This window comes from Diabrotica virgifera, chromosome 8, assembly GCF_917563875.1.
Source record: "Diabrotica virgifera virgifera chromosome 8, PGI_DIABVI_V3a".
NCBI classification, from domain to species: domain Eukaryota; kingdom Metazoa; phylum Arthropoda; class Insecta; order Coleoptera; family Chrysomelidae; genus Diabrotica; species Diabrotica virgifera.
This window is the reverse complement of record NC_065450.1, coordinates 87,553,226-87,565,619: the sequence shown is the minus strand read 5'-3', so window position 1 is coordinate 87,565,619 and position 12,394 is coordinate 87,553,226. Positions and strand designations below refer to the sequence as shown.

The window sequence follows — 12,394 nt, the reverse complement described above, 5'->3', positions numbered from 1 at the left end:
AAAAGTATTAGAGGTTTTTTTTCTTGAAAATGGACCTGTGGTATTGTTATAGCAGGAATATCTTAAAAAAATAAAAGTGAAATTTGTGCACCCCATTAAAATTTTAAGGGGGTTTTGTTCCCTTACCCCCCCTCCAAATATTTGTGTACGTTCCAATTAAATTATTATTGGGGTACCATTAGTTAAACAAAATGTTTTTAAAACTTTTCTGTCTCTTTGTAATTTTTCTATAAGTCAGTTTCTATCGAGATAATTTGAACATTTGTAAAATCCATCACAAATTTTTAAATGGTAAGTAAGAATAGAGACCTGTAGTATGGTATAGTTAGACCCAAACCCAGACATCCAAAGTGAAAGTTATCCTCCAACACCAAATTGTTCTATATGGTCCACATAATGTTCAGAAAAAAGTCACACCATTTTGAGCGTCGGGTTTGGGGAGGGGAGGGGGGAGAAATATGCAAATTCGTAGTTTTTTACGTTTTTCGTCAATATTTCTAAAACTAAGCGGTTTATCATGAACAACCCTCTACACAAAATTGTTCTACATTAAATTTGAAATAAAAAAGGCCCTATGCATAACCCTTCTAAAATGAACGGTTCTAAAGTTACGGAGGTAGTATAGTATAAGTAAAAGTTTTCCTTCAACACCAAATTGTTCTATATGGTCCACATATTGTTGAGTAAAAAGTTACACCATTTTGAGCGTCCGGTTTGGGGGGGAGATGGGTAAGAAGTCGGTAAATTAGTAGTTTTTTTAAGTTGTTCGTCAATATTTCTAAAACTATGCTTTAGCGTAAGGAATGTTCTATAGAAAAATATTCTACATAAAATTTAAAACAAAAAAGGTTCTATACATAATTGTTATAAAATCAACGGTTCCAGAGTTACGGAGGGTGAAAAGTGGAGATTTTTCGATACTTTTTATATTTACCGATTTCTCCCACCTCTCCCCCCCCCAAACCCGACGCTCAAAATGGTGTGACTTTTTTCTGAACATTATGTGGACCATATAGAACAATTTGGTGTTGGAGGATAACTTTCACTTTGGATGTCTGGGTTTTTGGTATAGTTATATCATAAATATTGCCCGAAAAATATAAAAAGTATCGAAAACCTCGACTTTTCACCCTCCGTAACTCTGGAACCGTTAATTTTATAACAATTATGTATAGTACATTTTTTGTTTTAAATTTCATGTAGAACATTTTTGTATATAACATTGTTTACGCTAAAGCATAATTTTAGAAATATTGACGAAAAACTTAAAAAAACTACTAATTTACCGGCTTCTCTCCCATCTCCCTCCCAAACCGGACACTGAAAATGGTGTAACTTTTTACTGAACAATATGTGGACCATATAGAACATTTTGGTGTTGGAGGAAAACTTTTACTTTGGATGTTTGGGTTAGGCCTTTTTTTGGACCAGTTATACTATACTACCTCCATAACTTTGGAACCATTCATTTTAGAAAGATTATGCATATAATAGGCCCTTTTTTTATTTCAAATTTAATGCAGAACAATTTTGTATAGAGGGTTGTTCATGCTAAACCGGATAGTTTTAGAAATATTGGCGAAAAACTTAAAAAACTACGAATTTACCGATTTCTCCCCCTCTCCCCCCAAAACCCGACGCTCAAAATGATGTGACTTTTTTCTGGACATTGTGTGGACCATATAGAACAATTTGGTGTTGAAGGATAACTTTCACTTTGGATGTCTGGGTTATGCCATCTTTTGGATCAACTATACTATACTACTGGTAATAATATGAAAATTTATTATGAATTAACATTTTTTAGGTATATTTTAAAACATAAACATCTCGATAAAAAATCGCTTATCTGAAAAATACTAAGAGACAAAAAAGTTTTAAAAACATTGTGTTTAACTAATGGTACGACAATAATAATTTAATTGGAACGTACACAACCATTTGGGGTGGTTGGGAACAAATTTTTATGTAAACATATATTAAAAAAGAAGCCGCATCTCGATAAAAACTGCCTTCTAACTACCTACCTCGAAAAAATACTAAAAGGCAAAACTAGAAACATTTTGTTTAGCTAATGGTACCGCAGTAATAATTTAATTGGAACGTACACAAAAGTTTGGGGGGGGGGGGTTTAAGGGAACAAAACCCTATAACTTTTTTATGTGCACATTTGTACTAAGGTAAGTTAGATTCAATCGAGCTATTTTTGGACCCAGAATATGTGGTTTAATTTATGACCTGCATTTTTGTTACACCCTGTATATATTGGTTGAATTATTAAATTAAAGGTTCTCATTAAAACATGCAGTGACTATTTAGACAGATGACAGACAAATTGGGTCACATCTCCAGAACATAAATAACCTGACACCTTCAAATATAATAAATACCTACCTATGATCTTTGCAATATAGCAACCGATAATCGATATCCGATATTATTTTAAGCTCCTTTACTTTAAAAACCATGTTAAATTGTTGAATTGTCGTTGTGAGTGAAACAGATAAAATAAACTGTTTAGGAGTAGTTTTCTATTTTGAAATGACAAAACAAAATAATTTATTTAGGTTTAACATATTATTTTACTTATAATAACTCGAGTCCAGGGTTCTTTACCCGTGCGTCATCATTTAATTTAAAGCATACGAAAGAAGTCGGAAATTTACTGAACACAACAGCAAGTAACAGTAAGTAGCTACTGTTCCGATCACGGGTTAAAATTTGACGTTCTTCTTACTTCTTACTCTCTTTCTTGGCTTGCATACTTGTGCATCTGCCATCTGCCAATACACAAATTTGACGTTATCAAATACATAAAATGTCAAATGTAAGTTTTGCTTTAAAATTTTGGTGCAGAATTACAGCTACATTTGAAGTAGCTTAATAAATTCTTTTAATATCATTAGTGATTAATAAATAAATAAACAATTTATAAAAAAAATCAATAACATATTTTCTTTTTGTCATTTCATCCACTTTGGCGGAAACTTAACACAACCTTATAATCGTATTCTTAACTGTCACTTAAGGCCATCGGTACATAATTCGCAAATATTTTACGGCTACCCCTATTTTTTCTGTCTTTACACGGCAAATTACGTGTAGTAAAATTCACGCTGGTATGGATATGTAAACATTACTAGAATGTCATTCTACTTGATTATTTCATTCATAGGAGATTCTGACCAATAGAAAGCTACAGAAATCTAAATTAAATCGATAATTTTTGATAATTTCCCGTCATCAAGTATATTACGTCAGATGCCCTTCGTTGCTACGAAAAAATACATTCAGTGACATTAATGACAATTAATGTTTTAAAAATTATAAGTGATGACTTTCAACCGTCAAATTAATATTTATGACAACTGTTTGTTGAATTGTACTAATTTGTACTTACATAAATGAATTACAATAAAATTTTGGTTTTGAACAGTTTTATTCATGAAATAATCGCAACACATTGCACTCGATCTCTAAAATTAATATAGAATTTTAGAGCTCTTGTGCAATTACTAGTAAAAATGTCATCATTAACTTAAAGAGATGGCTTTTGCATGTTCTTGGATAACTGTTATTTGTATAATTGCAAATTATTAATTCAGTTAATAAATATGATAATTATTATTTCACTAACTATGTATTCAGTGATTGTAATAATTTATAGGTATGTACAACAAAAACGAATACTCAATCGAGAAAAGAGGAAAAGCGTTAAAGTCATTTTTAATAATATTTTATTACTACGGAACGCTTACAATTGAAGGGGTCAGAAGCAAAACCGCCTAAGTAGCAAAATACACATTTTGAGAAATAAAGCATCAAAGTTTTTGGTTCTTTAAAAATTCTGGACGTTCAAAATTAAAAATTTTAAAGCATTAGACAATTCGAAATACATAAGTATAAAATTTTAAAGATACTTCTGGCGAGAAAAAATTTTTACTTTTTTTACCTTTCTTGACAAAAAAATGCACTTAGGTTGTTTTACCTTTAAGCAAAAATGACTTTATAATACATAAAAGGAATAAACAAAAGCTTAATTTTCAAATTAATATTTATTTTTTCTTAAAAAACACAAATTCTACTCTTTTATGACACTAAAGTTACTTATAATCTGACAAAAAATATATGTACTTGTCTTGTTCGTCGTTGGCATCTTCTTTGGAAGACTCAACAGCAGTGCTTGCTTTTTTCATTGAGTTTTTGCGGCTTTGACTCATGTGGCAAATCATTATAAAATTTATGCTCAATGGGGGTATGGAATCTAGGGTCTAGGACGTTTCATCGCCGCCGTTTCGATGCCGCCAGTTCGATGCCGATGCCGGCCGATTCATCGCCAGTCAATTAATCGCTATCTGATATATTTCCGAATTTTCGACAGCTACAATTATTAGTTATTTTTAGTATTAATTAGGAATTCTAGGAAACGCGAGATATGACAGCGATGAAATGGACTGGCGATGAACCGGCGGCATCGAAACGGCCGGCGATGAACCGGCGGCATCTAAACGTCCCATTCCGGGAATCTAGCATCTGTTGTAAATTTTCCCATTTCTGATACTTAACTTTTTTTAATTTTGCTTGATCTCCGAAAGGCTCCAAAGTAACATTATTCACCGGTCGCCCAACATTCTTTTTCTTCGTCTTCGTCTAAAGTATTGTTAAAGGAAAAGTAGTATGTTTGGTTTTTATTATATTTAAACCACTTATTGTCTCTCCATTTGATCACATGATTTTCGCTATCCTTTTTAATGAAATCCTTGGATCTTTAATGAAATTATTTAAATTTGAAAGGGACATAAAATCTATCATTTTATGAACAACAAAATTTTTTTGAACACTTTTTTTATTAAGTCACACCAATGATCAGGTACAAATATCTCAGGATTTTTATTTTTCAGTTTTTCTATTAGAGCGAAACTCCATTTAGCTGTGACCAGGTTCAAAAAATTTGTGGTCAATATTTTCAATATGTGTAGTGTGAACAATGTGTATGAATAATTTGCTTATATTTTTATTCTTATTCTGACCGCAACATGAGTCACTGTAAGCAATCACATTTACCTGATCATTTGTTAACTAATAGATTCTTATTTTCTGTTTTTTTCAAAAATCATTATAACTTACCTGACTCAAAAACAATTATTGTGAACAACTTTATCAACAAAATACTTGGATAACAGAATATATTTATTATCCTGATCAGTGGCGGCTTTTCTTTATGTGCTGCTGAGCTGCAGAACTACCAAACAACCATAGCAAATCTTAATTATTAAAGAATAATTAATATAGTTTTATTTCAAATCTGCCATATTATCATATTAAACATCAACTGTTAATAATAATTCACCAACAACGATGATTAATATTATTTTTTTTACGTATTTACTCCTCTAGTGAAACCGTATAATTTTTTTACGTATTTGGTGCTCCAGTGAAGCAATCTTTTTACGTATTTGCTGCTCCAGTGAAGCCGCGTCGATAACAACCGAAACACTGGCAGCGGTAAAATGCATTTATTAGGCAAACGGCGATCTTAGCCGATGTGCTTCGGCAATCGGCTGATTAACGGCCTCGGAAATGTGTTTGCGAGCTGCAATTCACGAAAGTTATTCGTGACCGTTGCATCTGTGCCGTGTTTAGAAATTCTTAGGTTACAATTTTGTTTAATTTGTTTTGTTCGAGCGTGTTTAAAACAATGGAGTTTCAATTTAAATTAGGTGTAAATAAATTTCAAAAACTTCACTATCAACAACAGTTGATTATAAAAGAACGAGGCCGTCCTATGCCTGATCTTAATATTGAAGTGTCCGGTAAAAGCCGTGGAAAAACATATACGCGTAAATTTAATAAAGACATGTATCTACGAAATCAGTGGATTTGTGGATGTTCCGAAAAAAATGCTTTTTTCTGTTTTCCGTGTGCATTATTCGGCGCAGATAAAGAGGAAAAATTGTGGCGCGAGACAGGAGTGCGGGATCTAGTGCATTTAAGTGAAAAAATAAAGAAGCATGAAAACACGCAAACTCATATGAACAATGAAATGCGATTTGCATTATTTGGGAAACTTAATATACAGGCCCAACTTGACTCTGCTTATTGGATAAATATACAAAAACACAATGAAGAGGTGACGAAAAACAGGTATGTTTTGTCAAAAATAATTGACTGTATAAAATTCTGTGGGGCTTTTGAGCTCGCCTTACGAGGACACGATGAATCTGAAACATCAGATAACCCTGGAATTTTTCGTGGTTTAGTGAATTTTTCTGCTGAACTTGATAAAACACTTAGTGAACACCTTACAAATGCGACAATTTTCAAAGGTACCTCAAAAACAATACAAAATGATATTTTGGATTGCATGCTAGAAGTATACGCTGAGGAGATTTTAAACGAAATCAATGAAGCCCCATTTTTAGCAGTGATAGCTGATGAGACAACGGATGTTTCTATGAAATTTCAAATGGTCATTGTTTTTCGTTATGTAAAAAACGGTGCTCCAGTTGAAAGGTTTTGGACTTTTTTGCTTCCAGAAAAACATGATGCTGAAACCTTAGCTAACACAATTTTGAATGTTTTAGACCCAATATTAAAGAATAACAAAAATAAGCTCATTGCACAAAGTTATGACGGAGCAGCTGTTATGAGTGGGATACATGGCGGAGTGCAAACAATAATTAAGAGAAAATATGAAACTGCTCATTTTGTGCACTGTTACGCCCATCAATTGAATCTAATAATGTCAAGAGCATGTTCTATTAATTCCCAAGTACGCGTATTTTTTGGAGATTTACATGATATACCTGGATTTTTTAGTCATTCACCTCAAAGAATAGCTGTCTTAAATCAAATAGTTGGAAAAAATATTCCTCGTTCAATCCCTACACGCTGGAATTTCAATATTCGTACAGTAAATGTCGTTTACGAATATAGAGACTTTATTATTGAGTGTATGGAGCAACTAGAAGAAGAGTCAAATGCTATTACTTCCAAGGAAGCAAGAGGACTTAGACGTATTCTGGAAGATCAAAATTTTACTTTCTGGCTGACTGTTTTTCATTATATTATGCCACATGTTGACGTTTTGTACAATAATCTTCAAAAAAAGAACATGGACCCAACCGAAGCACAGAAAGCTATACATGTTTTTGAGCAAAGTATTAACAATGTCCGAAATAAAATAGACCCTATCATACATCAAGCTTCAAATTTAAATGCGGCGCCTAGTGTCCAAAAAAGGAAACGCCCAAATAACAGCCAACAGGATCACCGTATTGCCTGTCTAGAAGTTTGTGATGTTATTATAAACAATGCAAAAGAACGGTTTGCATATACAAATCATCTAGTTGCCGCAACACTTTTATCTTCAGAACATTTCGAAAAATATAATAATAAGTTTCCTGAAAATGAATTGGATTTAACTTGTACAGCTTATAACTTCTTTGATAAAAACCGTTTGCGAACAGAACTGTCAGTTTTGTATTCCAATATCGAGTGTAGAACATTAAAAGGTGCAGTGCCTTTACTAAAATTTATAATTTCTAATAATTTAGAGGACACATTAACAGAAACCAAAAAGTTGATACAAATTCTGGTGACTACGCCAATGACCACAGCAGAAGCTGAACGTAGTTTTTCAACTTTAAAACGGATCAAAACATTTTTAAGAAATTCAATGCGCGAAGACAGATTAACAGCCCTTTCCACACTCTCGATAGAAAAAAAGTTCATCGCTTCAATACCGAACTTTAACGATAAAGTAATCGAAAAGTTTGCGACAAAAAAGGACCGGCGTATTAATTTCCAATTTAGAAAAATGCAATAAATGTAAGTTAATCAGATTTTTATAGCATGTCGTTATTAGTTACTATTAATTAGTATTAAAGCTAATTTTATTGTTTTTGTTTTCGTATGTTATTCTATTTCTATTATTTTATATTGGCCGTGGTTCATGCAGCACACCCTATAGCAGATGTCACGAGCCGCCACTGATCCTGATGTATTCTCTGCTTGGATCTTCCACAAATAATACACAATACATAACTTTTTATTAAGTTCACGTCTTAAATCAATTATTTATCAAATACACTATATTATATCAATATTATTTAATCAACAACTCAAAATATCCCCGATGCCATGCCATCTCAAATATTTAAAATTGTCACTGACTGTCACTGTCTGACTGACATTATTCTATTCGACTGAGTACGTTGTAAGACAAAGATAGATTTGGAAAATATTACCACGGACATTGTGTTCATTTTTTTTCGAATCCTGAAAAAGCCAATAAATATTTTTGAAAAATTTAAAGGCAGAATGAAAGACTAAATTATTACCGAGGGCCGAAAGTCCCTTAGAATAAATAAAAAGTTTATTTTGAATGAGATATTTGAAATAAAAAATGACACTAAATTTTCTCTTAGTTTTTCACACCTGTAACTTATTAAAATATACATTATAGAAGTTCTCAGGGACTTTCGGCCCTCGCTAATAACGTAATCTTTCATTCTGCGTTTAAATTTTTCAAAAATACTTATTAGTTTTTTCAGGATTCGAAAAAAATGAGTCCCCGTTTCAATAGCATTGCAGCCGAAATTACGTACCCATCCTCTTAACAAAACTTCCTTAACAAAATAAAATACTAACCATAAAATTTCAAACTCCAATATAAAATTAGTTGTGAAAAAACTGTGTGTAATATAAAAAACTCCAAAACGCAAAAACTCGACAAAAAATTCAACAGACTGACAGCCACAAAAGTAAACAAACCAGAAACGTCACAAAAAATCTGAAAACATTCCTAAGCGTCTTTTTTTGTACCTATCTCTTTTCAATATATGTACTGAGACTAGAGCATTCATAAAAATAACATGTGTTTTTACTTAATAACAGCCGGTAGCTGGTTTGTCTTTAGTTTCATGCGTGGAAGAGAATGATGCTAGATAAAAAGTATGTGCTTTATCTCGCCAGGTATTAATGACGCACGGGTAAAGAACCCTGGACTCAAGTGTAAGCAAAATGATTTATGCCTGGTTGCACCAACAGATCTTAAGCTTAAGACGTGCTTTAAACTCAGCTTACGAAACATATAAGGGGCACTATTGCGTCTTAGATCAATTTTCAGCTTGCCACAATGGATTGCCTCGTGGATTGCTTAGATAAGAATCGTGCAACGTAAGTGGGACTTAAAGCGGCCCTATCTATAAGCTGAGCTGGGCTAAGCTGGAGCTTAAGATTTGTTGGTGCGACCAGGCATTAATGCCTCCTACGTTAGATTAATCTAACCTAATTATAACATATTATAGCCTAACCCAATCTACGAAATATAATCTACACTAATTTTACCTAACGTACCATTGTCTTGATTTTAGGGTGGTTTGAAAGCTGTGGTATGGACTGATTCATGGCAGGTTATAGCGATGTTCATTTCAGTTGTAGTGGTGATAGTTTTGGGGACAATACAAGTAGGAGGACCAAGTACAATTATCGATCTCACAAGCAAGGGCAACAGATTTGAATTCTTCAAGTAAGTATAGTGTAACTCCGTTCACATTTTTATTATTAGTAGTAATTGCACGAGAGCTCTAAAATTATCGATTTGTTTCCCGAGTGACACTTTGACAGTTTTAATTTCACAACCCGAAGAAGAGTGAAATTATGTCAAAGTTTCACGAGGGCAAAACAAATCGATAATTTTTAAAAGCTCGAGAGTAATTTGATAAGATTATTTCATGAATAAAACTGTTTTTATATCATTTTAACTAATATTCTATTGATATCTTCAACCTGAATATTTGCTAAACCTGTTCCTGATGTTCTCTTCGACAAGGTGTAAAACATGAATTGTCATTAATGTCACTGAATGTTCATTTATTCGAAGCAACGAAGGGCATCTGATGTACCTAATTCTTGACGACGGAAAATTATCAAAAATTATCAGTAGTAATTGCACAAGAGCTCTAAAATTATTCAATTTTTCCCAAGTGACACTTTGACAGTTTTAATTTCACGAGCCGTAGGCGAGTGAAATTATGTCAAAGTGTCACGAGGGCAAAAATCCTATATTAATTTTAGAGGTCGCGTGCAATTTGTTGCGATTATTTCATGAATAAAACTGTTCAAAACCAAAATTTTATTCTAATTTATTAAACACACAGTTGTTATAAATATGTATTTGACAGTTGAAAGTCATCACTTTTATAATTTTTAAAACATTTGTCATTAATGTCACTGAATGTATTTTTTCGTAGCAACGAAGGGCATCTGACGTAATATGCTTGACGACGGGCAATTATCAAAAAAGTTATCAGTTTAATTTAGATTTCTGTAGCTTTCTATTGGTCAGAATCTCTATGAATGAAATAATCGGCATTAATAGCAGAAAAGAGTGAGAATAAATTGACAATAATGCGACAATTTTTTGAAAACTTATTTACATATAAAATTCAAGTCTTTGTATAAAAACATTCAGTGACATTGATCCCAATTAATGTGATACACATTTTTCAACTTCTCAAAATGAACAGCAAATATTTAGACGAAGATATTAATAAAATATTATCTAACAATAAAACACTGAAAACGTTTGTTTTCTATACTTCCACAAAATTTATAATAACTATGTGACTACAGCTGTTTCGGCAGAGTGCCTTTCTCAAGTGATTTAGTTTACTATGGGTTTGCCTTTTTAAAGTCTTTAACTGTAGAGGTTGATGAGTGGGGAGCTGTTTGTCTCGAGTTGGTCATTCAGAATTATATCTGTATTTTTTAATTTATTAATTTCCATAGATTCTAATAAAGGTAGCTTAAGGCCTTTATTTTGAATATGCAGAATTTGAAACTCTTCATTAAAATAATGATTATAATCCAGAAGGTGAAGTGCGTATGTAGAAGTGTCTGTTTTTCTATTGTTGAAAGCCCTTTTGTGTGCTGCTATCCGTTTGTCAAAGGTTCTGCCAGTTTGATCGATGTAAGTTTTCGGACAATCACCATAAGTTAGATTGTAGACACCACTCTGTAGATGTTTTCTCTTTCGGCTCTTATTGTTCTTAATATATTTGCTTGTTTGCTCAATGGCTAGTTTAATTTGTTTTCGGTATTTTTCTGTGGGGTCTTTGTTTAATGTTATACTATTTTGGTTATTTAAAAATTCTATTGTTTTGTTATCATAGTCTCTCTTATCTACAGCAATAGTACTGTTACCTTTGTCTGCTTTTGTAAATATTATGTTATGTTTCATGGATTTATTTTTAATTGAAACGGCTATTTGGTTATCTTTGTAACAGGAATTATTAGTTTCACTACACACATCGGTAATAGATTTTACAATGTGTGTAGTGAAACTAATAATTCCTGTTACAAAGATAACCACATAGCCGTTTCAATTAAAAATAAATCCATAAAACATGACATAATAATTACAAAAGCAGACAAAGGTAACACTACTATTGCTATAGATAAAAGAGACTATAATAGATAACAAAACAATAGAATTTTTAAATAACCAAAATAGTATAACATTAAACAAAGACCCCACAGAAAAATACCGAAAACAAATTAAACTAGCCATTGAAAATTCAAAATCCATATTAAATCCAACAGAACAGAAATACCTTAATATTATGAACCCACAACCTTGTAAATTATACTCTTTTATTAAACTACACAAACCTGACCACCCCATAAGGCCTGTAGTTTCTTTTTATACAGCTCCGTCATATAAACTTAAAAAAAACTGTTATATATTATTACAGAATACACTAAATTTTCACCTAAATTCACCGTAAAAAATACACTAGAACTATAGTATTTTTACTACAAAAACGTTATTACGTAGGTCAAAATTTTTGACGTAAGAGAACTCTCAAAACATTAGAATGTGACTTTTCATTATTGCTATGTTTATTATAAACACGGCAATAATGAAAAGTCACATTCTAATGTTTTGACAGTTCTCTTACGTCAAAAATTTTGACCTACGTAATAACGTTTTTGTAGTAAAAATACTATAGTTAATAAAATACAACATTTTCAATTGCCCAACAACTCAAGACTAATTTCATTTGACGTAAAAAATCTTTTTCCTAGTGTTCCTCCTACAGAAACTTTTGTTCTAGTTAAACATCTTTTACACCATAATATTACAAATCCGATCATTGCATCTGAAATTGTACACCTTCTTGAAATTTGCATAAATCAAGACTATTTTGAATTAAATAATCAAATATACACAAACAACAGTACAGGACTTATTATGGGTGATCCTCTAAGCCTATTGCTATCAGATATATTTATGAACTAGCTTGAAACAACAATTTCCAAACATCCCGTATTTAAACAGTTGTTGTATTGGTGGAGATACGTGGACGATATACTAGTATTCTTTACA

The 12,394-nt window shown here is 32.1% G+C and overlaps 1 protein-coding gene across 5 annotated transcripts in view; it reads left to right on the top strand.

Annotated features, from left to right (window-relative positions):
* The window catches only part of LOC126890780 (sodium-coupled monocarboxylate transporter 1), a 315,978-nt gene that overhangs the window by 260,892 nt on the left and 42,692 nt on the right, over positions 1-12,394 (top strand). For all 5 annotated transcript variants that reach the window (XM_050659968.1, XM_050659969.1, XM_050659972.1 and 2 more), the window contains exon 7: positions 9,378-9,532. In XM_050659968.1, the coding sequence (XP_050515925.1) occupies positions 9,378-9,532 (155 nt within the window). The remainder of the gene's footprint in view (positions 1-9,377; positions 9,533-12,394) is intronic.